At 39.3% G+C, this 27,444-nt stretch overlaps 1 protein-coding gene across 1 annotated transcript in view; it reads right to left on the bottom strand.

Annotated features, from left to right (window-relative positions):
• gas7b (growth arrest-specific 7b) overlaps window positions 1–25,753 on the bottom strand; it is an 80,749-nt gene extending 54,996 nt beyond the window's left edge. Inside the window, exons 1-2 of the mRNA XM_042508462.1 lie at window positions 25,407–25,753; window positions 981–1,098 (exon numbers count right to left, since the gene is read on the bottom strand). Of these exons, the coding sequence (XP_042364396.1) occupies window positions 981–1,098; window positions 25,407–25,586 (298 nt within the window). The 5' untranslated portion in view covers window positions 25,587–25,753. The remainder of the gene's footprint in view (window positions 1–980; window positions 1,099–25,406) is intronic.
• Between the last annotated feature and the right edge of the window lie 1,691 nt (window positions 25,754–27,444).

Raw genomic sequence — 27,444 nt, forward strand, 5'->3', positions numbered from 1 at the left:
GCAAACTGAGTACTTAATTGCTTAATGTCTGATTGCCACAGTCTGCATCAGAGATGCTACTCCTTCTCTGAGCCTTAGGAATCAAGTCTGAACAAAAACATATTACACATATTTTAGATTCAGCATGACTTACACTTGCTGTTGATATAATATCTGATGTCCATTGTGTTTTGGGTTTTATTTTCCATAAAACCACTTAGAAATCAGAATCAGAATCAGAATATTGGGTTCTGAAGGATAATTTCCTTTTTAATGAGAGGTATATGAGTATATTACTCCTATTTATTTATTTTTGTTTATTCTGTTTTTTATTTGTCAACCCACAGACAGGGTGGGCCATAATTTGGCACCCCTGAAGCAGTTTAGGGGTTCAGTACCTTGCTCAAGGGCTTCTCAACAGTGCTTAGGAGGCACACAACCAGTCCTTCATATAAATATTCCCGCAGACTGGGCTGCTGCCAACCTCATGTCCGTACAGTCAGTATGGAGCTGGAGTAGGTAGGGGATCAGCCTAGCTTAGCATATAGGAAGCAGGGGAATCTGTTTGCCAACAATTAACATGTATCTTGTTCAGGGTTCCTGAAGCTTAAGGCAAGGTAAGACTTAAGAATTTTTAAGACTTTTTAATGCCACTCAGAATTAAGTTTACGGACAATTTTCTAATGATCAAAATTGTAACACAAAATCTGACATTTTTTTCCAGTTAAAAAGTTAGATTATCTACGTCAGATGTTGGAAAACAAAACAACCACACAGAAGACAATGAACATATTATAGTATTGTTAAAGTATCTATTTGGTTTACCAACAGCAGTGGGAAAATATCTGGCATTTATGGCAAGTTTGCTGTGCGATTTTGTGTTTCTCGATCTCTTTAAGGATCTGCAGGAACACTGGTGTTTGCTTAATAAAAACGAATAAACTGCAAATTTTACTTTTATGTTCTCCTAAATGTGACTGTTACATTCCATTAACTCTTACCATTGTTTGTGGTGTTGACGTAGTATCGTCGCCCTTGTGGAGACATGTAGCATCTCCAGTGAGGGGGCAGGGGGTCTCTGAGGTCCTCAACAGGGAGCTGACTCAGAGATGCTGTCCTCTGTCAAAAGCAATAAAAACAGCCGTAAGTGTCAATAACCTCAATCAGGCTTGTCAGCACATTGGAGGTGAATTGAAACAACATGACAGATCCAAAACAAAGATTTATTTCTCAAGGGTCTGACATGATTAAAATAATTGCTGGAGATAAACAGATAAAAGACGATCAAACAAAACCACTGAAAATCAGGCTACAAAAGAGATGAAGAAGAAATTGTGCAGTGCTCAGCTCCGGTTCAATGAGGTTCTCATTTCCTCAAGTATTTCACAACCAGCAACCAATGACATCATAGCGGAGAAGGCTGCGCTACCACCACTGCCACACAAAGAACAACAAATTGCCTCAGAGAGTCTGAGCTCTGGAGTCAGTGTATGTGCACACAACATCCAGCTGAAGAACACAACAGAGCGTGGAGGCAAACTGCACACATCTGCTATTGATTAGCAGGAAAACAACAGGCACAGACCACTCTAACACATTGTGGGAATGCTGTTTGGAGACTTGGGAAAGCCAAATGAAATTCCATATCAGCTCGAATAGGGTTAACAGAGTTCCTGCCAAGTCACTGAAACATCTAGACTAGGTTAGTACTATTAACTACAACTCATTCCAGTCTCTGCCAGAAAATTCAAAGAATACAGTAGGAGAAGGCAATCTGGGATGTAAATGACCATTGGCTAAACCCCATCTCTGCACAGCAGTTGTCCAATTATAGCTTCACAACCATAACTAAGCAAGCCAAGCTTTGGCATTCCCCACATGTCAAAGACTTGTGTATCAGCTAGTAGGAATCTTGCTCAGCATTTGATGAGTTTGGAGCATAATGTCTTTTTTCAGCCTTTCCAAAATCAAAAACGCAGGATTTAAAGTGGTGTAAGGAATGGCCGAAACTGTGCTCTAATGTTGGCGGAAAACATTAGCTTGCTTTTAGGGCTGCAGCTATCGAATATTTTAGTAATCGAGTATTCTACTGAAAATTCCATCGATTAATCGAGTAATCGGATAAAACATATTTTTGTTTAGTTAAAGAGCAATTATAAATATACATGAGACAATAAGACATTTCACCTAACAATGAACCATTGGTTTCCTTTTTTAACTACCCAGTTAGCTTTGTTATGTTTTTATTTTCCACCCTCATCACTCTACAGCGCTGTGTTTTTACAGATTAAATAAAGCCTGTATGAAAGGTCGACAGTAGTCATAATTAATAGAAACCTAGCCCTCCGCAGGGCTAACGTTATGTTAGCAAGGTACAGTAACGTTAATCTCATTAATTAGCGCTACGTTAACTTCATTTTGCCTTGTCTCGGGTGACGGTCCTCCGCTCTCGGAGTAAACAGGGGGCCTTCGGTGGAGATGCTGCAGCATTGAAGACGTACTGTTGTGGTATGCAAGCGCTGTCTTACAGTGAATACACGCAGTGTTCGCCTTGGTGTCCAGCTTGAAATGCTCCCACACTTTTGACATTTTCTGCCTTTTCTTTGTGCCTTTCTCTTCGCTTTTGTCGCCTTCTTCGTCGTTACCTCTTCATCCATGGTTAAAACCAAACATATCTGCCGCCTCTTTTTTATTCCTTTACGTGCGTGACGTCAGCGCGTTGTGCTGCATTAGAAGTAGTCCGGGCGAAATACCATGCTTTGAGCTGGCAAAATTAAACGATTCCTCGAGGCAGAGAAAATTCCTCGATCATTTTTTGTAATCGAATTACTCGAATTATTCGAGGAATCGTTTCAGCCCTACTTGCTTTGCTTACAAGATACAGCATACAGTGATTACTCCTGATGCAGGGGTTTTGCAAGTTTCAGACAGCTGGGTCATTAAAAGATGTTCTGGGCACGTTATTAACAATGTACACAAAAATAGTGCAATGGTCCACCTTCCACCTTCTCTTCCCCTCTCTCTGTCACTAAGTTTACTGCAATGAGCACTACTGGGGTCTGATAGAAGCAGCAAACAGTAGGGGTCAACAGATTATCAGTCCGACAGATTATTGGGGCCTATTTTGGGAATTCTGCAGATTATCTATATCGGTATTTTGCTTTAAAAATCACCAGTTTTCACTTAACTTTATAAAAACAGTTGCTGGGAACTTGCTGTATATGATGTTGAAAGTGTCAGTTTTGATTAAACATTTTCTAAATGCATTTAAACAAAGTTTTGTGTTGGAGTTTGTTAAATTTACAAATTCCAAGTATCTGTCATAGGTCTCATTACCTACTAATAATTGGTATCAGTCCTTAAAAATAAATATCGGTCGACCCCTAGCTGCCACGCTGAGCCCGTTGCGATCGTTAGCTTCACTGGGGAGATTAGCATTAACAGTCTTGGTGATATGTTGCCAAAGATGATAATATCCACCCCTTGATTACAATTAAAAGTTACATTACTGGGTTTTAGAAAGTTAAACAGACAAAACTTCTGGGAGCGAGACTCAAAGTATGTCTGCATTATCATGCCAAAGTGGAATTCTCTTAACCAAAACCAACATACCTAGCACGTCATCCAGAGGACTTGCCAGCTCTGGGACTCTGGAGATGTGTTTGAATCATGGTGTTTGATGGGAAACAAGAAGGATCTCAGCTCTAAACAAACATTTCTTCATAGATATTTACCATCTCATCACCATTTTAGTGGTAATCAAGCAGCAGTAAGTATTGATTTAAGCACAAACTGTCCCTGGGGGTAAAAGCATGAAGTCACGCTCTGACCTCGCTGGGAGAAGAGAAAGGAAGAAACCCAGAGCTCTCAGGTCCCACAGAACTGGAGAGTATGAATCCATGTCAACCTCGGATGACTTATGACTGCGTGTAATTACACAGTCACTGACAGCATCGCAGCCATGTTTTCGCTTTGATGGTCTCATGGTCTCATGTTAAATTTGTCCTTCATGTGCTTTGAGGAACCGATTTGCTTAAACAGTCCAGTAATTTCCAACAGCAGTGAAAACTCAACATTGGATAAACTCCAACATGCCATTAAAGAAAATATGAGCTATTTCCAATCATGTCAGTGACACAGAATCACATGTTTATGTACTAAAAAAGGAATGGAAGCAGAAAAAGTCAATATGACTGCCAAACCACAGATACAGTTACAGCAGAGCTAAGTGCTAAAGTACATGAATGTGTGCAGAGGCGAGGCACCCTACAGTTGTTGCACACATGTTGTTCCTAAGTCAAACAATATGAGTTATTTTACAATTTTTTTCAATGTTTTAGTGTGTAACCACCATAACATCAACTGGTGTTAACACAAGAATTTGCCAGAGGGCCATACAAGACTGGACGTAATAAAAATGTAGGATCCACTTTAAGGCATTTCAGTGTACTGTATATTGCAATTTAGCTATTTACTTCTTAAAGTAATTAAAGAAAACATTTATAAAATGATTTTATTTTCATAAATTACTGATATATGTAATTATGCTGTCTTTTGAGTCTTCATTTAGTCAATGACAACAACTTGAATAGTTGGACTGTACACTTTGTAGTTCACTTTTTTCCCCCTCAAAAACAGTTAGTTACCCGTTAACCCTTTCAAACCTGAGCAAATTGGCGAGAAAAAATAACAAAAAAATTAGCAAAAAAAAGTAAAAAGTAGAAGACAATAACTGGAAATCTAGTGATTTAAAAAAATTAAAAAGACGAATAAAATAATGATAATTATAAATATAGGTTTTCCCCTGCTTTTTTTCTTTTTTTCCCCTCTTTCCCTTTTTTTCCCTAATCAACTAATTTCTTGCAATTTGTGGAACATTTTTTAGTCAGTTGCTCATACCTTTTTATACCTTTGTAAATCACACCAGTTTACTCCAGGTTCACAAGTTTAAATACTTGTGAAAGGTGTCTGACAGCAGCACAAGTAGTGACGTCGCTCCAGGTCTCAAAGGGTTAATGAAGGTTGGCATTTGGAAAGTAAGATTAACCGAAACTGACATTCCCGGCATAAACATAGTTGCTTGATAACTCGCTAAAAAGCACTTTCCCAAGTGCCCCCCTGTCCGAACTGACCCCGCTCTACGCTGCAGTAACATGGGGGTTTCTCTGTATTTCCTGGTTCCTCTCCTGTTGGCTTCCTTCAGACACACTGCTGTTTGGTCACATGTTCATTATCAGTGAAATGATACCGCAGTGCTGTTTTTCCTCTGAGCTAAGCAGAATCAGTGCTCAGGAGCAGGAAAAGACAGATGGGAGTGTCGAGAGGACATGGATAATATGCAAAACTCTCTGACATGAAGATGTTTCAGGTCGGTGTAGACATTGTTCATTGTAATACAAAAATTTTAAAAATCCCAAAGTACCTCTTAATTACTGTAGGGCTGGGCATTACATCGATATTGTTGTTATTGTAAGTGTTGTCTTTTCCTGGTTTTAAGGCTGCATTACTGGGAAATAATGTAATTTTCCAGCTGTTCTATTATTTGACTCCTATTATTGATGATTATTTATTAAAAAAATCTCATTATGTAAACGTTTTTTAAAAGCACCAATAGCCAACCATACAATCTCAGCAATATCGAGGTATTTGCTCAAAAACATTGTGATGTTTGATTTTCTTCATATTGCCCAGCCCTACCCTGAAAATCCTGTGTACGTTTCTTCAAACTGAGTGTCAAAACTTTGACTGAACAGTGTTCTGAGCCACAAGAGCCTGAGTTTGAAACTCTGCTCGCTGACAGAAGTGTGTGACAGATCTGACAGTCCTGTCACACACACCAAACAGAGAATGGGAGCACCTTGGTGTAAGGAAGTATGAGGAATCTCAGAGCCAGCTTGTCTCAGCATATGCAACATTAAATAATGCACCATTCCAGATGGTTAACCTTCTAAACCCCAGACTGCCTTTGGCTTCACATTCACAGCATGCCAGAAAAGCCCCTGGCAGAGAACACAAGGACTCATCGCTGACTGAGGAGCGACCACAACAATCCCCGCTGCTGTCTGCGAGCTCTGCAGACCGACTCTACGTGTCTCTGTTACAGTTTGAGAGATGAGCTTTTAATTGACCCTCTATTAGTCATTGCAGCAGTCATCTGAGAAACATGAAGACAGTCTATTTTTTCCCAACAGATTGTGAGCTGGTGTGTCTCCATCACATACTAAATGTGATCAATATGAAGCAGATGATTTTTTTTTTCTTTAATTATGTCCAGCTTTCCTATTTTATTTTATTTTATGTGCATTTTTACCATTATTGGAGAGACTGTAGTAAATAAAAAGACAGGAAACATTCAGCAAATCCCTGTAAATTCACCAGGGAGAATGGTTAACCCTTTGGAACCTGGAACGACATCAGTTTTCTTGTGCTGCATTCAGACGCTGTTCACATGCAATTAAATCTTTGAAACCTGAGCAAACTGGTTTCATTTATTTTGAAAACATGGCTAAAAAGGCTCTGAAAAACATGGCAAGACATGTTCCAAAAATTGCAAGAATATGGAAAAAAATGACCTAGAAATTTGTTTTAAAATGAGAAAAATTAGTAGATGACAAAAAGAAAAAATATCCAGTAAACTATATTATTATTAGCTATTTTATCTATTTATTTATCAATTTATTTAGGACTTTTTTTGCTTTTATTTTATATTTTGTTTTTATTAAACATTTTTCTTTTTTTGTTTGTTAGCTAAATTTCAAGTATTTTTCTTGTAACTCTTGTAAAGACATTTTGACAATTTGCTCAAGTTTCAAAAAGTTAAAGGGTATGCACCTACCGCCATTAAGACCTCCTGACCTCAACATTACATTACCAAACACAAAACTGCTGCACCGAAACTACTTTTCTGTGCACTTTTTGTATTGAGTCCAGCACTTAGGATTCTAACTACACCTCATACAGACTGGGAAGAATGTTTTTGTGTTAATAAATCTGCTGAATTATAGATTGGCAAATGTGACTCATGATGAATCTGGTGTTTACTGTTGGTATAAATAACTTTGCAACATTATCAATGACAGTGGACACAATTAGGGACCTGGACACACTAAGATGCATTGTGACAGGCGTAACCGCCCCAAATATGACTTGGTAGTGCAACTGTAAAAACAGCTGGGAGCACCTGTGGAGTGGGGCTGCATGTGCATGCTGCGTGCGCGTGGCCAAGAGTGACACTGACAAGCAGTGCAACTCCGCACCTTGAGCTGAAAAGTTGAAAATATTTTAACAGAAACATGTGTCACGCAGCAGCAAGAGAGGAGCACCCAACAGGCGCATTGTACCATAGGAAAACAATACTTTTGATGGTGCCACTTTTCTAGTGACGTGTCTCATCCTAATTGGCCCTTTATCCCTGAAGAAATCAAAAGTGAACAATGGTGCTAATGATGCAGCTAACAGTGCGGCGCAAACAGTTAAGCACTGCTTATAGCTGCTCACCGGCGGTTCAGCCACCTCCCTTTTGAGAGCTATATGCAGATAGACTCTGAATCATAGATACGCTCACAAAGTTAGCAGCCAGTTAGCAACTGGCAAAGTTAGTGACTAGTTAGTGGACATGGGGAAGCTAAATGAAGCAGCTCGGGAGCCAGAAAATGAATACACCAAAACAGAGCTGAAAGGAGAGCAAATACTTGACTTCAAGTATTCATCAAGTGGCCAGAAACACAACTCCAAATGATTCATGTTGCCCAGTTTTCTCTGCTTGATGTTTGCTAACAAGGTACAGCCTTTATGATATGATGACATGTCAATGTTGTGTTAAAAAGAAAAAAGAAAAATCTTCAATAAACCACATATATATAAAATGTAATTCAAATGCATAATACTTTGATGGAAAACATTACAAATTGTGAAAGCCACATTAATGATTCCAGTCATTTTAGAATACATGTGAAGTCCTAATCATTGGATTTTACATTGGTGAAATTCTCCTTTTCCATAAAAAATTCCTCAAGATATTTGGACCGTTCCTTTAATCAAAGTCAACTTGGCTTCCAAATGTTGAGGCAGCAGAGAAACTGTACTATGTGAAATATTTATGATGGTATTTCACTGTAAATAAACCCCAGCAGCATTTCTTTCTCAGATTACAGAAATTTCCCACGTGCCCCAAAACACAGGCAGCATCTCTTATTATGGAAAACAAAATAGCTCATGGTCTCTCTATTTCAGTGACACTGGCTCCCTGCCTGGAAAACCAAGACTCATTTGTTAAATTCCCTTGGAAAATGCCTTTAAAAAAATAGCCAGTGTTTCTTCGAGGTCAGCCACAGAATAACAGCGTAGTAAACCTTCACCTGGATTTTAACTGCCTCAGCTGAGACCTGCGGAGCGGATTCTGCCTGCTTCCCCTTTACCAACGTTAAAGGAAGGTCAAACCCAGGGCATTATCTAACTTCTAGTGAAAATTGTGGCATTATTTAAGTAATTTACTTTACAACGGGGGACAGAGGAGAAAAGCTCACTTTGAAAAAATGACAACAGCTAAAGGGAAAAAAAGATTAAAAAGCAAATAATTGGATCCTAAAATGACTCTCTAAAGAGTTAAAAAAGTCCATACATGAAAGATAATTTGCAATCTGTATATGTAGTGCAATCTTTCAACTACAACTGCAATCCTCTTTGCAATTATTCAATAGTGCAATATTCTTCCAACTCTTGAATGTAGGCTATAATTATATATATTTTTTATGCTACACATATTGCATATTAGTGGTCAACATTATTATCAGCCTGGCAAACTATTGGGGCTGATATTTGTCATTTTGTCGATTATCTGTATCAGCATTTTATTTTGATGATGGACAATAAAATTAATTCATTAAAGCATGCATAGAAAGTGTCAGCATGGGACAAACTTTAACTTTGTAAAACCTCAGGGAGCTGTTTTTATTTGTTCTATTTTTAATTTAAATTTATAAATTGTATAACTTTATAAGCTAAAGTTGCTGAGAACTTGCTGTATGTTTTTGTATTGTTGAAAGTTTCAGTTTTGATTAAATATTTGTTAAAGGCATTTAAACAACTATATTAATATTTTATATTCTGAACTTACATACTAGTTTTATACATTGCATTATAACATAAGGCACAGTTTTTTACACTTAGCACATTATCCATATTATAATATGTAAAAATAATAATAATAATAATAATAATAATAATAACATTCACATATTAGTGTTAATTGTCTATTAATGTATTCCTTATAATTATAGTTTTACACACTTGCATACTAAGTGTACTATACATTCCTTATTTTTGAATATTTAAATATTTACATACTGCGATGACTGTTTAGTAATACTGTGTTTCTATTTCTATATTAATATTTTTATATACTTATTTTTGTACTTTTTTCTGCTCGCGATTATTCTCTATGGGATAATATCACTCTATGATAGAATAGAATTAATCGCAACCAAGCTCACTGTAACACAAAGTAACCTCATCAAGTTCACTCTTCCACTGACGTCAAGACACATTTTTAGCTGCAAGGATTCGGAGCAGTTTCAGCACTGAGCAACAACTAACTACTGAGTCACACATCCATCCGTCAGCCTTCAGCAGGTTAGCAGCTCTGCTGCACAGACACCGATTGTCCCGAAAAGGTGAGTCATCAAATGCAACTGTGGCTGTCTGAGATCACATGCTTTGTGAAAGGCTGGTCACCCACTCAGTGGCTGTGTGGAGGAGGACCAGTGTGCAGCCTCAGTGGTCCAGAGTTTCAACATGTTGGATTACTGGACAGGACTCATGTTTAGTCGTCCTCACATGTGCCTGAGTGACTCAGAGCCCCCTGAGCTGTGACAAAGTGTGTGTGTGTGTGTGTGTGTGTGTGTGTGTGTGTGTGTGTGTGTGTGCGCCTGCGTACGTGCGTGTGTGTAGTTGCAAGTGCGTGTGAAACAGCTTTTTTGCCATGTAGAACTGTATCTTGCTTTCTGTACACACTGAACTTGACCTCTGGTGACCCCTGTGGAAACATCTGGAATTAGGAAGAGGAGAGTCTGTAGGGGTCAAGGTCTGTCGGAGCAGCTGCCCAGTTTCCAGCTGGAAAGATCCAGAGCCGGAGAGGTTCCTGAATACGACCATGAGGTGGTCAAGTACGCAATTACAGTTTATTCATGTCTGTGAAAATATGGATGCTTCACACATATCGTCAATCCGGCAGCACACAAGATCTATACAATTAGCACTTGATTCTAGGATTTTAGGAATTTTCTAGGCTTTTGGCCGTTTCTAGGATTTCAGGACATTTCCAGGATTTTAGGATGTTTCTAGGATTTAGAACGTTTCTAAAATGCCAGGTCATTTCGAGAATTTTAGGACATTTCAATGATTTTGATGGGTTTTTTTAGGATTTTAGGACATTTCTAGAATTTTAGGGTGTTTCTAGGATTTCAGAACATTTCAAGGATTCTAGGTTATTTTGAGAATTTTAGGACATTTCTGGAATTTTATAATGTTTCTGGGATTTTAGGACATTTTCAGGATTTCAGGACATTTCTAGGATTTTAGAACATTAGGGATTTAGCAGGGAAACCGCCTCAAACTTTATTTTGATGGTGTTCTATGCACTCTGGCATCTATGTACTTAAAGTCCAAAAGAAATTCTCAGTATGAATCACTTTATTTATGTTGTGAATTACAAAATGGTTGGGGGGCCACCTGGCACACTATTGGGAGCCAGATTTGGCCCGCGGCCCATTAGTTCATTATCACTGGTGTAGTCTGTCTTTCGTCTCAACCATGTCAAAAATGTATGACTGATCACCTAATCAGTTTTTGTTTTTTTTTTTGTTTTTTTAAATCAGGCAGTACGATCTTGACATGATGGTATGGTTGAAACATCTTTCATGCAGATTTGATTTTGAATACTAATTCTCACCAGTTCTAACTGATGATGTAATCTCATGAATTTGATGATATTTTGCTCCCTTTATTGACAACCTGTGAGCTCCCAAAGTAACTGCTTGATGATATTCTGCTTTAGTCATTACCTAAGATAAACCATTTCGAATGTGGCCTGAGGGATAAGACGCTCCTACTGCAAACCCAATCTTGTCTTCACTTTATTGCAATTATTCCTTCCTGAAAAAATAGTTTGTCTTCTTCACTGTTGAGACATTTCATACTTTATACAGGCATGCACGTCTAGAGGAGAAACCAAACAAATTCCAGCTGTATACATACTGGAGCAGAGCTGTAAACAGCCACAAGCAAGCACACAGCCACAAAGTCTTTTTCATGATGAGATGCAGACGGAGAGCGTGGGCCATCCCAAGTCTAGAGCTTCTACTAAAATAGGAGCGAGGTACACAGTGGATGTGTGCACTGTGATGTTTGATTCCCTGCTTGCTGCCTCTCCTATACCTCGTCATGTCAGAGGAGGACGGGAACAGAGGTGTGACAGACAGAGGAAGTGTCTGTTTCCTATTATTCACTCACAAATATCTCCACCTTCCCTCTCTGGGGCAGCACGGTCATATCTGCACACCGCAGGTTGCTGGGAAGTTCATGCACAAATGCTGATGCTGGTGTATGTGCAAGAAGACACACAGCTGGCCAATCAGCACTGATACATGAATGCTGATACACAGATACAACACTGGCTTGGACTTAATCATAATGTTGCTGCTAATATAAATCCAAGGCTTGTTAAGCTTCCGTGTTATCCAGTAAGCAAGCAGCTCCACATGGATTACTATGAATTTATGATTTTCAGTCATGCTATTTTAAAACTATTTGTTTATTTAAAATAATCTAAGACCTAGTTCCTAATTGGAACATTTCATTTAAGTAAGATTATGTTAATTTTCAAAGAAAAGAAAAAGAACATTAATTTTATTTCCACCAAATAGAATTAATGTTAGTGTTGTGCTTTAAACCCAGAGTCTTAAAGCTTTTGTCTTTGTTCCTTTTCGAAAAAACACCAAGGTTTTCATTTATCTAAACATCAAATATGTAATCTATAGTATCTGGAAAAACCTTGAATATTCTACAAAAATAATAATGTACATTTTGGGTATCAAGTTTTTGACTGTATAACTCTATAAACATAAGAACTGAGACAATTAGTTGCTTAATCAACAAGTCTATCTACTACATCAATAATCAATTCATTTTTAGCTATGTTTCGAGCAAAAATACCAAATTCAAGATACTTATGAGAGAGAATTGATCAACTGATAATGTTCGGGTTTTGAACTGCTAGTGAGACCAGATATTCAATAGAGAAACTTTGGTTTATAGTATTGGTGATGGGCATTTTTCACTGTTTTCTGACATTAGTATATTTCAAAATCCCTGAAGTGACGCACACAAACAAGGACACTAACTAAACTCTTGAGAGCTGTACGCCTTTCATCACCACTGTTATCAATAAGTCTCAGTGGAGACTGTAACGCTAACCTCTTTCCCCGGAGGTCTGAGGCTGAGCTGCGAGTTCCCAACCCTCTGGGATCACTCAGCGGTCATTTAGGTCTCTGGTGGGAAATGAAGCCGAGGAGAAGTTTCTCACATGTACACTTGGCCGCTAACTACCAGACCTAGAGAGAAGAATGTGTCAAGATATGGCAAGACTGAGTGAATGGAGGAGGAGGAGGAGGAGGAGGAGGAGGAGGAGGAGGAGTGAAAGAATGAAAGTCCTTGGAGGGAGACAGTGAGACAAGGAGAGGGAAAGAGAGCGATGGGGGCTGTGGAGCGTATCTTTATTTGGGAGACATTGTTTTGGTTTGGGCAGATGTGGGAGCCTGAAGCGAAGCCACATTCTCAGATGTAGAGACACTTTAGACACTCAAGAGAGGAGGAGGGACGCGCATGCATGTTTAAGTATGCACTCAGTCACACATGTATACTGCACATGCACACATACGCTCACACAAACTGTAATTATTGTCTGCTCGATGCCTCAGCACGGGGTACATGTGTGTTTGTGTGAGTGTGTGCAGGCTGGAGTGTCCAGTAGAGCTAACAAAGCCTGTTTTGTTGCACCCCGCCCCATTCAGTTTATGTGAATTTCTCAAGCCTTGTTCGTTTCACTGCCTCTCCTCCAAGCTTCAGCTTTACACACACACACAAACACACAAACACACACACACATACACAAAAGAGTGAGACAGGACCACTATAGCGCACACTGAGCACTGCATATGAAGGAGTGTGCTCTCCAGTGTGCAGATGTTATCTGTACAGTCCTGCTTACATTCTCAGGATCAGATATGGCAGCACGTCAATCCACTGCTCTGCCTTCCACTTGAAAACTAAACTTACTGAGCACTCTACACTTACTAATGCATTTCTAACCGTGACCAGTCAATAGCCACTGAAGGACCACACTGTAAAGGATTTTCAAAGCCTGACTGCTTGGCTCAGTTGGAAAAGTTTTGCAACTCCATACAGTGATACTCAACTTACAGGCACGGGCCAAATCTAAATCTTAGAAATGTCCTGAAATCCTAGAAACGTACTAAAATCCTAAAATTGTTCTAAAATCCTAGAAATGTCCAAAAATCCAAAAAATGCCCTAAAATCCAAGAAACATCCTAAATTCCGAGAAAAGTCCTAAAATCCAAAAAACATGTACAGGGCTGCTGTGACTAGCCCCTGTCATTTTCAAAAGAGACCCCCACTCAAAGCAAGTTGAATATTCCTGCCATACGTCCTGGTTGTGTCCATGAGTCGGTTCAACATTAAGAGTAAAAGAATACTCCACCCTCACACATGATCATCATTTTTAAATATCTTTTGTTATTTGTGTTTTAAAGGGTTCGTTTGGATTCAGCAAAGTCGCACAAGACTTGGATTTTGAAACTTGGATTTTACTGCACAAGTTGTGCCAGTGTATATACTGTTGGGCAATATCAACTGGTACAATTCTGTTGTAACACTGATCTGGGTTTTCCCACCTGATCCGGAGTTCCCCTTTCTAACGTCCCACTCGGCCCCCACGCTTCTGTAAGCACCAAGCTTACTGTAAGGTATGAATCACATGCATTAATATACAGTATATTCTGATATATGTTCACTGCACATTAACATTTCACACGAGTATCAGGATGATGTAGCTCTGCCGGTTTAATCAACATGTGACCTCCAAGATGCACTGGAGCTCACATCTGAGTGTGAAGCGGTAAGAATGAGACTCAGCACCCCTGAGTCTGAGGCCATGGAGCTCTGTCAGGAAATGGTTGATGCTCACTTCACATTGGGAAGTGAGCTGCCGCCAGTAGTGAGGGACTTAAAATATCTCAGGGTCTTGTTCCAATTAGGGTTGATTAGAGCATCACTTTGAAAGGCTGAAGGGTTCAGTAAGGTTGGCAGTAATGCTGGAGTTGCATTGGACTGTCACGGTAGAAGAGGGAGCTAAATATGCAGGCAAAGATCTTCATTTACTAGTTTTCATACATTCCAAACCTCAACTGTGGTCGTGAGCTTTGCAGAGACTGAAAGAATAAAAATAATGTGTACAACAAACAGAATCGGAATTCTTCTAAATGTGCGTGTCCCTGTGTATTATTCTATGTCCCTTTCTAAATTCAAAGGCTTTGAATTGACACGTCCGTCTGCACAGACAGAGAGCTCCATTAGTTCTATTTTATCTCAGCGGCAGTTTGTGATAATTGAGCTGATCAAATCAAATAGCCTGTACTCACATTTTGTAGCAATAACCTAATATCAATTGTCAAAGTCCAAGTGCTGGGTGTAACATCTGGTGGAAAATCTAAACTTCCAGGAAGGGTTGATCCTGAACACAACATGATTTAACACAGCCTTCAAAACACCAGTCATCAAGTTGTATTTGAACACACCAACTGCCAACAGAGGAACTGCGCTTCCTATTCTGACATGCTCACATGATTTTTGGATGTGTCCTTAAACTACCACCAAACCAAACATCAAAGATGGCAGACACACACTGACACTTGATAAACTTTCTATCTCCAACACCACCCAAACCATCTGGGCGTTCTCCCAAATTAGCAGACATGATACTTTGCTCAGATCCTGTCGACTGGCAAGTCCGCTAATTCACATTAGATCCTAGGCTGAATACATATGTGGGTGACTCAGACTAAAAGCAGAACTGATTAATCAATTTTGTGCCTTTGAACCATATTTCAGTCCAGTGATCCCTGCAAGTTAAGATTTACAGAGCGCCACAGAGGAGTATTTCACTAGATTTTGGCCAAATTCCACTGGTGTGAAGGAAAAAAAAGTGGGAAAATGAGGCCCAAGTTGAAAATAACTGTAATTATTCTTAAACTGAGCTAATGTTTTCGAGCTATAACTCAAAATAGCTGCACTGGCACAGAAGACCAAAGAGACTAACATTTAAAATACTTCTCTCTGCCATCAGAAGCTAAAATCGGTGACTAATTTACCTCTTTGTATTATACTGACTCTCCTTTGCTTGTTGCTATGTAGTGAGGCATTTTTTCTACAAAGCCAATTTTCCAGCAGCCTGCTATGACAGCTCTGCTAGTAGATGTGTGAAAACCTCAACCCTGTTCTTCAGTGTTGAAACAAACAACAGATTGTGGTTGACAGAGGTGCCACAGTGGGTGCTTCGCAGTCATTCAGCTGATATTTCACAGCTTTGCTCGAGTACCTTCCATGGCAAGAAATTACTGTATTTTTGTATGACGTCAGCACAGGGGGGGGTGTTGTTGGTTTTCCAGTATGCAGGGGAAGCACCTGGCTGTGTGATGGAGGATCTACAGCAGCGGTCTGACCCCTCGGCATTCCACTACAGGGATTATGCCAAGCTAAATCACCGTCCAAAATCTGTGCTAGAGACCCCCCTGTTTGCTGTCACTTCTATAGTTTCATAACAAACAGCTGACACTCTACCAGGAGAAGGATTTAGGGAGACAAAGTGGTTCTCCATCATTTACAGCTAATTGCTTACAGTAGTTCCCCTGGCTACAGAGAGACATAATGGCACATGGTAATTCACACTGAAGACAAACAATACATGATGCTAGAATAATAATGTGAGCCCGGTACTAAAAATGAGAGAAAATCAACATTACATCATCTGCAAATTACTGACCTCTTCAAGTGGAAGAAGAAAGTCACACTTTACTGAGTAATACGTGGCAACCTGCACTCAACATATTTCATCCACATGAAGGAGTCTGGGGGTGGGGGGGCTCCCTCCACATGGCCCCTGACAGGCCTGGCTGCAGGGCTTCTATTACACATTAACTGCTCATGTGGATATTTTCACACTTCAACACTGATTTGTTATGTCACATTTAGCCTCAAGCTAAGCAACAAGAAGGTGTAACTACTCTCTGGCTAGTCGTTAAAGGCTATAACCCAGTGTGTGTCACCAATCAATTACACTGGTTTTACTATGTGCCCCCAACATGGCACCAGCAGCTACTTCAATGTCTATTTGGAATCTTTACAGTGTCAGCTCAAATGGAAACAAGGGATGTAATTAGGGCTGGGGCGATCGTAATTGTTTACGTGAACACGTCAATTCACGTAAAGTTTCACACACCATTATCTTCACTATCAGTAAAGCAGGGTTTTCCACACATTCATTTATTTGTGGCAGCCTGCCACTATCAAAACATCTGCCATCACAAGTTGATTTTCTATTGGAGCTGCAGTGGCCATATTTGGAATGAGCCCATGGAGCTGGACTGTTAATTTGGACCGCTATAGAAATATACACTATTCGGGTATGGCACCTCACTCTTGGAGCGCAGATCATACTCTGGGCACAGACGGAACAGCAGAACACTTAGCGCACTGAAGAGGAAAATAACTGCTCATTATGCTGGGTCTAAAAGTTTACATCTGATCAGCTGTGAAGAGATCAATTACTCATCCCCTGAGTCTCAAACTGCTGCTGAGGAAAAAAAGAACTCATGGAGAGCTCCACCTGCACTGCTTTCAAGGACCTGCAAAAATCTCCAAATTTAAAGAGGGGACACAGAATGATGTATTAAAGAATAGAATGATATGCAAAAGTATAACATATCCAAAGGGATACACTGTGTCCTGCTCAACCATCCTGTGTTACATCAAATTCCAAGGAACTGTTTTTCTTACATGTCTTTACTCTGAACTAAGAATCAAAAAAGTGAAAAAGAAATTCTTGATAATTTGAAGTCAGGGGATCTCGTTACACAGCAAAACAGTATCAAAACATCCAACTCTTACACAACCCGTTCAGTATAGTCCAAGTCTTAGTTATTCAGTCACATGTTCAGTATTTCCCAATCACATGCATATTTGCTCAAATGTTACCATTTAAAGGGACCATTCACAACCATATCAAAAATGCATGCTCCAAAAATATAAAATTAATATGTGGTGGAAGTTTTAGTCATGGCAGGCTGCCACAAATAAATGAATGCATGGCAAACTCTTTAGTATTTATGTTTTTAAGCTAATGCAGTCTTGATGCATGTATTTGGATTTAGTCAAAAGGTGAAGAATTCAGAATTTAATTACTATACAATGTCACAATGCTCTGAGACACCTGCCACTGCTGAGCCAGTGAAAAGAAGCAACCAGCTGGCAGTCAGAGAGAGTAAAACTATGCCAGTCTCCAACTCTTCTGCACTCAAAGACAGCAGCCCTATCACATCAATCTCTAGTTCAAATTTCAGTTCAAACTTCAAGGTTTGGAATCAAATTTCTATTTGTATCATAGTTATTGCTACAAACAGAAACTAAAGAACAGGGAAAATACCTAAGTGGAATCAATTTGTCCTCCGCCCAAGCCCAGCCTTTCCCCAGAACACCGTGAAAATCCTTTTATGAGTTTCATGAGAAAAACAAGCTAGAAAGGTGTAAAAACTCCCCTCTTTGTCACAAGTAAAAAAATAAAAAATAAAGCACCTCCTCCGCACATAAAACAAAAAAGTGGAGCACAGCAATAAGACATGACTCCATGGAATGATGGAGTAACAGAGCAATAACTCAGAGCCAGACTCTGTCACGAAAATCTCCACAACATTTCAACATCTGCCTGGAAACAGTGATGACAGCTCCAAACACTGTGGGGTGGCTGACATTTTTCAAGCTAGCAGGTTGATTGAGTGAATGAGTCCATTCATTTGCTGATAAAGGCAGCCGGACATTAAAGCATTTGTGTCTGTTTTGGTCAGTGTCTTCCACAGAAAGTCACTGATGGCTTTCAGCTGCTGCTGGAACTCCCTTTTGTTCTCAGTGCTTTTCTTTTCATTTCCCCCTCATTAGGTGAACATTGAGCACTAAGAGGCCAAACACTGATATGACTCACTGTCATTATGACTCATGATACTCTGGTGGTGGGTATAATTACCCCACAGATACAGAAATACAACGCTCTGCTGGAGTAGATGAGTGGACCTTTCCACACTGTACACACCTGCTGAGAGAAGACGTCAAAGTGTTCTTTCTCAAAGCAATAGCTGGAAATTGACACTAATACCCCTTTTTTCACCAAATTAGCTCTGGTTCCTGAACTGGTAACATTCAGGTTTGTTGGAACCTCAAGTGAACCAGCGTTTACACCGGTTTTGTACAGAACCATTGTAAACAAGGATGTGTCATCAACAAAGGGCCTTGCACAATGCACAACAGAAGTCAACAGTAGTAGATAAATCGCAGATTACATTAGTTACCAGTAAACTTTGTCCCTATTCTTACAGATAATGTGAAATGTAATGTGTAAAGATGATAAATGGGAGGACAGTCACATATGTATAATAATAAATAAAATACTTAAATAATAATAATAAAGAGAAAGTTTGATTGTATGTGATCAATGTTTCATCTTGATACTGATTAAAATAAGCTGTAGAAAGGTTGCTGTAGAAAGTTTTGGTATTGGAGATGATATTGGGAAAGAAAAATAGAATCGGAACATCTTTAATTAAAGATATATATTAAGTAAAGTGAGCACTGGTCTGATGCAATGCACCAGGCAGCAACAGGTAGTGAATGATTCAGTGTTCTCCGAAGAATGGCGCCGTTTAGAAGAAAGCCACCTAAGATGACAACAGTAAAAGATAAAAGCTGCATTGTTCACTGTGCCAGCTGTACAAATCCCCGTCTGGCTTATTAACAAACAACAGCCTCCACTTATGATCAATATAAAAGTGAGTCAACTTAAAGTTCGAAAGCAGAAACTGTCTGGGTTTCAATAGAATATCAAAATGAGGAAATAGAGAGGTATTTTCTGTTTCACCATCAGTCACTTCGTCATGACATCCACCCCCCGTCTCACCAACCTACAGATGACACATTTACCGATAACTGAGGGAATCTTTCAGTTTCATCATGTCTAATTCAGTCTATGTGATGTATGACGAATTCCATGTTAACTTCTGTAAAAGTGACACTGATACAGAAGCCCGAAAAGCAAATATCATCAACTGATTTCTTAGGGGTGGGAATCACCAGAGGCCCCACAATATGATATTATGACTATACTTTGGTTGCGATACATTATTTCAATTTTAAATGTGTTGTGAGATGCTGAGTATTGGAATAACATATATTATGATTTGGTACCTTTTTTAAAACTGTAAGTTATGTCTAAAAAGAAAAAAATGTCAACATCTGTTGACATTTTTCATCTGTATGTATACACAGTTCAGTAAGTTCAGAAAACCACATCACTTTAATATAAGGCAGCCTTTAAAAACAGGAAAAGGCAACACTAACCCTAACCTTGATATTATGATATCGCAAACGTAATATGATATTTAGTCTCATATCACCATATCGATATAAAATTGCTATATTGCCAAGCCCTTGATTATATCTGTTGACAGATATGCAGGAAGAAGTTGCAGGGCAGCATTTTACTGTATGTCATTCACCATTCACCATTTTCATAGTCACAATTAATAGAATTTTGGTTCACGTTAGCATCATTATTGACAATAATTTATACTACACTATTTATACTATACAATGCCATTTACAGTTCTAAATCAAATATATCTATTGTTATTTCTTGATCTACTGTAAAGCATATTTACTCACACACATCTTCATGACAAAATGTTAATTTATGTTAAGAGAATGAATGTTGGTCAACTAGGATTAGATTTTTTTCTAGTATCTTAATGTGACAAAAAAATAAAGTATCTAATATCAAGTGCTCGCAATATTAAGGGATTAGGAATAGCTGATTTATTTGCTTTGTAGAAGATTAATGCCACTCTAGCATTGCTCTATAAAATATCAGTCGTCATATCGTCACTCATGTTTACTGGTTATTTTTAGGCGGTTCCACATGAGTGCAGAAAACAGTAGAGAGTGAAAGCGGGGTTAGTGGTGAGAATGTAGATCTGAACCCACAACACCACAAACATCCGACACCATCTGCAGACCGCAGTTTCCCCCAGTGTGGGCTCACATTAAAGTGAGAGGAGCCTTTCTGTGATAAGTCACCCAACATCAGATAAGCATGTTGTTGTAGCTTAATTTAGCCCTCAGGCTGAGCCTTTATTTAGCTTTGCATCAGTTTTATAGAAAAAAAAAAACGCGTTCATGCTCCCAGCTGAGGGACAAGCAGAGATCAAAACCAGATGATGCTCTCTCCCTCTCTACAAATCTATCCTCTCTCATCTCTTGTGTCCTGTTTGTTAGGCCTGCTGATTACTATGAGTGTGAAGTTTGACCATAAATAGCACTAGTCTGTGAATGCTCATCGCATATACCAAAAAAAATACCCCAATTTGTCGCTACAAACACAGCTAGACATGTCCGAAACTTGTTTAAAAAATACCCAGTTTGGTTGATACAAACATGGCTGGCAATGTCACATCCTGTTGTGAAAAAATACATGCTTTGGTCACTACAAAATGACTAGCAATGTCCAAAACACTTGTTAAAAAAATAGCCACTTTTGTCGTTACAAACAAGGCTAAATACATCCCAAACTATTGTTGAAAAAATGTCTGGTTTGGTCGTTACAAAAGACTGCTGGCAATATAATGGACAGAGATACCATGTTACTCCACTACTTTGTGTACTACCATTTTAAAGCCTCGAATTTGGCATTTCGGCTGTCGCCATATTGGCGTTTAGGAGCCAGCAGTGGCCATATTTGGAATGAGGCTGGCCCTGTGGAGGAGTGAGGGGTGCATTTAACTTAAAAGGGCCCACCCTTAATTATGTGTATCTTTTAGCTTTGATAAAAAATAAACAAGTGGGTTATAAAAAAAAAATCGCCCCCTGTACAGTAGTCATAAAGGGGGAACTAGTCTGTAGTCTTTACTAGTCTGTAAACATGTTTATTTCTGCTGTGAAGTTGAAAATTTTAACATGGGTGTCTATGGGAATTGCCTCTGTTTTGGTGCCAACATCAAGTGGCTGTCAAAGGACTGCAGTTTTTGGCACTTGGGTGTTTGCTTCATTTTCTAGGCCCAGAGGTTGCTGCTCGCTGAAACACGGCTGGACATGTCCCGAGCTCTCCTTTAAATGTACCTGGACTGGTCCTTACAAACACAGCTGGAAATGTCACGACCTGTCGTTAAAAAAACACCCTCTTCTGTGGCTACAAACACGGCTGGAATTCTCCTGAGCTCTCATTTTAAAATATATGGTTTTGGTTGCTACAAACATGGCAGGCAATGTCATGACCTCTCGTTAAAAAGCACCTGCTTTGGTTGGTCTTGAACAGTAGTTTGCTACTGGCTGCAGCATGGAAGCTGTCTCTCCATCCAGCATCCCCTCCTCCTCCTGATGAGAAACTCAGCTCATACACATGCAGGGGCATAAATTCAGACAGTGCAGGCAGTGCAGTCGCACACAGACCCGTGGGTGGGGGGGCTCCATTTGTTGGGTGGAGCACAGACCCATGAGAGTGATTCAGAAAACCTTCTTGGAAAAATGCTTTTGCTGAAAGAAAGGTCTTGTTACAGCAAACCCATCTCTATTGTGGTTTTCATTTTGGGGGATAAATGAATTGTTTTTTAATCTGTTTCAGTTTGTTATGTTCTTAACATGGACCACTGGAGGAGTAGCTGTTGCCTTAAAAATAACTAATAAGGAACCACATAAACAGATAATCAAAAACAATCCAATTAAATGAATAATTTCCTTTTTTTCTTTGGTATTTTGGTCAGTTTTGTAACTGTTATGCAATGATGATTACTGGGTTATATGTATGTTCATTGGAAAAAAATAATGTTTTAACTTCAGAAAGATAGTGTTTGGACCGCCAGTCGACTGAATTTAAAGAGTTGAATTATTACAAAATTACCTCAACTTTCTTCTAAAATTCAGTCAACTTAAAAATTAAAGGCAGCCCTAACACAAACTTTTTTTAGGTTAAAACAAATAGTTTCTTTTTACAGTGTTGATGCTGCCAATGTGAAGAGTCCATTTGATCAGGGGTCAACCGATATTAGTTTTTCAGGGCCAAATTATTAGTGCTTAATGAGACTGATAACCGATATTTGGAACTGATACACATTTACAATTAAAAAGATTTTTTTCTGTCAATATTTAGTATTTGGAATACAACAAACTCCAACACAACCTCTGTTTAAATGCTTTTAGCAAATGTTAAATCAAAACTGAAACATTCAACATCATATACAGCAACTTCCTTGCAACTTTTTTTTAATACAGTGACAATTTAAATTTAAAATGAAGAAATAAAATTAGCTCTCTGAGGTTTCACAAGTAAACCTCCCATGCTGACATTTCCTTTGCACTTTTTTAATTAATTAATTTTATGGGCAATCATTAAAATAGAAAGGCAATACAGCTAATCCGCCAAAGTCCCAATATTCAGCCAGGACAATAATCGGTCGATCCCTGTATTTGATCATGTGATGAGACCACACTATATACAACAGCTAGTTTAGACACAAAATCTGTCAAGACTGACAAGCTGAGCACATCTGCAAGCTGAGCGAGCAGTCACTATAAACCGGTATGCACTTGGGCCCGTTGTGACAGCCTTGCACCACTGTGCACATGTAATCTGAACTATGTCACAATATGACATTACTACTACGTTTGCAGAGAAGCAACACGACTGCTGAGAAACAGACTGAGGAAGACTGGAACCACTGAATGTTCGGTTCAGTTCTCTTTAACTGATGAGTTCAAGCTGCAGAGCTGCAGTCCAACAAAATTTCAGCATCTTACTTACTGTATAAAAAACTATAACTCCAACACTTCAGCAAGGTGGATGCTTGATGAAACTATCCTCCCCACCCTTCTGCCCCACCCATCAACTGCATTCCTTAAACTGGTCTTAGAAATGATAAAGGACGTTGTACTTGAGCCATCTGCTGCTACAGGTTTATGTGATCTTATCTGAATCAGCACAAACCTACAAACAGGAGGAGGCATTGCTGTGGTGTCACTGGGACACAAATCATGTTTCTGTTTATATCTTCTCACATTCAGAGTGAAGATGTGATAAAAATGGCGGCACTGGTGCCATAGCTAGGAATGCTGGCCTCCTGCCCATCCCTCTTGGATACAAGCTGATTATGACAAACTGTCAGGATACTGGGTGGTGTCACCCACTCAGCCACAAACTCAATCATTTCAATCATAGAGCCAAGCATGCCAATTAAAAGAAATAAATACAAGAAAGTGGTGGGAGATCCTTTCTAAGTTGCAACAGCAGAGTGTCTGAACTCCCTGAGAGGGAGGCTGTGTGGGGAAGGGAGGGGCTGACCATGCGGAGAGAGAGCAGCATGTCCTGTGCATTCACTCGCACAGAGAGGAGACCTGAGAATTCCACTGGAATGTGTGTGGAATGAGGAAGTGTGCAGCCGCTCAGCCAGGCAGGGAGCTGACTGCTGGGAAGGTTAGAGTTAATCTGATAAGCCCAGCACGGGAAAACCATTTATTAGTGCATCTGTCAATGCTGTCTTTATTTTCAAGTGTGTGAGTGTGTCTGGTCGGAGCCCTCTACCCTTGTCATTGAAAAATACCCCCCCTTTTTTTTTTCTACAAACAGGATGACAATATCACAAACTCTTGTTAAAAAATTCTGGCTTTCGTTGCTACAGATACAGCTGGCAATGTCCCAACCTCTCGTTAAAAAATACCTGGTTCCATTACTACAAAGTCGGCTGCTTACGTCATAACCTCTCGTTAAGAAATACCCGGTTTTGTCAATCCACCAAGTTTGGTTTTTACAAACAATGTCATAAAAACACACTTAAAAATACAGCTGCTTGCACCATTACAAACAAGGCTAAACATGTCCTAAACAGTTCTTACAAAAGTAACTGGTTTGGCCATGATAAATAGCCTGAAAATATCCAGACCTGTCGTTAAAAACACCTCAGTTTGTCATGGCAAACACAGCTGGACATTTCCCAAACTCCCCCTGAAAAACAACCACTTATGTTGCAAAAAAATAAATAAATAAATCTGGCAATGTCAGGACCTCTTGTTAAAAAATAGCCGGTTTTGTCACTGAACATGGCTGGACATGTCCCAAACTTAATAAAAACACAACTGGTTTGGTGGATACAAACATGGCTGACAATGTCACAACCTGTTGTGAAAAAGTACCTGGTTTGAGCGCTACAAAAATGACTAGCAATATCACAAACATCTGTTTAAAAAAAAGCTGCTTTTGGTGTTTTCAAACAAGGCTGAACACGAGTTGACATGGGCTGATGTTAAAAAATACTTGGTAGGGTCGCTACATACAGCTGAAAATATCCTAACCTGTCATTAAAAAACAACTTTGCTTGTAACTACAAACACATCTGAAGATGTCCCTAAATCTTGTTAAAGAACACACGCTTTTGTCGCAAACAAACACAGCTGGCAATGTCATGACCTCTTGTTGAAAAATATCAATCTCTGTGGCTACAATTACAGCTGAAAATGTCCCATCCCCTTATTAAAAAAAAAAACCCACCTGATTTGGTCACCATCAAAACAACTATCCATGCCACAATCTCTTGTCAAACTGTTGTGGAAAAAAAACCTGCGTTTGTATCTACAAACCCAGCCGGACATGTCCCAAACTCTCCTTAAAACTACCTGGTCTGATCACAACAAAGACATCTAGAAATGTCGAAACATGTCAAAAAATGTTGTGAACTGTTGTTAAAAACTGCCTGGTTTGGTCAAAAAATACCCACTTCTGTAGTTACAAAAATGGCAGAATATGTCCCGAACAGTTGTGAAAGAAAATACCTGGTTCAAATATCCTTATCCTTTGTGTATGCGGAGGTGTGTGTCTGTGACAGAGCCAAATGGAAAATAAAAATGTTTTTCACTAGAACAAAATCATTAAAAAAAGAAGAAGAAAAGAAACATCAGCCTCACTTAAGTTAATTTATATCCAATTAACAACCAAGACTTGCGTTATGTCCAAATAAGACGCCAAATAATAAGACATTTGAAACAAGTCTTACCTCCAGGACCTGGACGTAGCTGGAGGGGAACCACCCTCTGGCTCCATCCCTCTCTCCTTCCCACCAGCCTCCGGGCAGAGCCTGCACCACCTTAATAATGTCCCCGGCCTCGAAGCTCAGTCCCTGCTGGTGCTGCTCCCCGCTGAACGGGTACAAACTTTTGCAGTACGATCCAGACATCGCGAGCGTGACTTCTCGCACACGCAGTGATGATAATAATGATCTCCAAGGACGAAAAAAAAAACTTTGAGCGGCACGTGAGAGTTTGTGTCCGAGTTTGGAGCTGGTGCAGCTCTCGGCTCGTGGAAGAGTCCAACTTGTGTAAAGTTGGTGGGCAGGTTCTCCTCTTCAACGCTCTGCTCCTCGAGCCTGCCTGCCAGCCTGCACGCGCTGTCTGAGGGCTACAAGATTCGCGTCAAGACGCGCAGCGCGAGACGGGGCGGTAACCGGAAATACAAAAGCCTGACTTCAAAATAAAAGCACAGCGTTGTTTAAAGTTCGTAAACAAGTGAAAAGCAATTCTGTAAGCTCTCCCAGTGACTACCAAGCAAACTCTATCTGCTGAGGAGATGCGATTAAAAAAGAAAAAGAGTGGTTATTTTGGTTAGCAGTTTCACATGTCTTCTTTTTCTTTCTTTTTTTCCCCAAAGTCAAAACTGAACCCTTACCATTAAAACTCCCTAGTAGACTACCACTACTGGAAGTGTTGAGAAAAGTATGACTACTATTAATGCTATGACTAATGACATAAGTAACAGCACTAGGCTACAGTCCTAAAATGACCTCCATGTCAGTGGCAGTAATATTTAGCCATATGAAATAATCTTTCTTTAATAATAGTACTACCATAAGAAGCATTACTACAACAAATAAAAGGTTACTTTGATTTCTGTCAAAGTTATACTGTGAGTGCAGCAGCAGCAAAATGCTCCCTACTAGTGTGTGAATTATGCTCTATAAATATAGGCCTATATTACTATTAAAGCTAACCTTAATGGCCTAATTACCATAAAGAAGAACTGATAGCTTCTATCTGATGCCCAATGTAAGAGTAAACGTATTAGTAATGACTTTCAGTTGAGACATTTCTATTTTTACCTGGCATTTGGTTTTTATGCAATGATACGTTCTACTTTAATTTTGAAATATTTTACCGGAAAATCTTACTGTTATTGTGATTGACTTGAATGTGAAATCTGCAGCTCCCCTCCAACCGTGCTTTACTTTTTCATACACTCAATTTTATACGACGATGGTGATTTAATGTCGAAACTTGTGCACATTTTATGATTCGCTTTTATGTCCTGTTTTACTATTTATTGTACTGCCATTTTTCCTGTTTTGTTCCCCCTTTTATGAGGGGCTATGTTACTGTTTTACTGCAAATGGGAAGTTGATTACAGTAAGGCAGGTGATGATAGTTTATTGATGATTAGGATAATAAGGCTGCTGTTAGAAGTGGGTGTGACTGTGTTAAAACAGGAGAGAAAAGACATTATAATTTAGTTTGTCCAACAATTCCCAGGATAAAGTAATCAAGTCTTCAAGTCAAGTCAAAGTATTTTGATGGTATCTTAATACTTAAATTCAAAGATTTCATTTCAACTGAAGCATCTTTGAGCGAGTTGAATTGAACATGAACATGAAGTTTGCCCCAAACCCACAAGTTCCTCATTTGCTCTGTTGCTTGATATGATGACACATCATTGTTTATGCATGGCTGCACAGTGGCAATGACCATTGCAACACAATGTAAGACATTAGGAATGTTTCTTAAATGTGGCTGCAAAGAGGCATCGTGATTATATATATATATATATATATATATATATATATATATATATATATATATATATATATATTCTTTTCATTTGGAATGAATAAAACCTATCTCCTGAGATAAACCAGCTGCAATCACTGGTGTTTCAGGCCTGCATCTCACCACAAGGTGGCGCTACCATCTTTCATCAAGCTCAACAGGGTCAAGAGTTTCTCTGTGGGGAGAAACTTTTGACTCAAGCTCTTGATGTGAGACATC

This window comes from Plectropomus leopardus, chromosome 19, assembly GCF_008729295.1.
Source record: "Plectropomus leopardus isolate mb chromosome 19, YSFRI_Pleo_2.0, whole genome shotgun sequence".
In the NCBI taxonomy this organism is placed as follows: Eukaryota; Metazoa; Chordata; class Actinopteri; order Perciformes; family Serranidae; genus Plectropomus; species Plectropomus leopardus.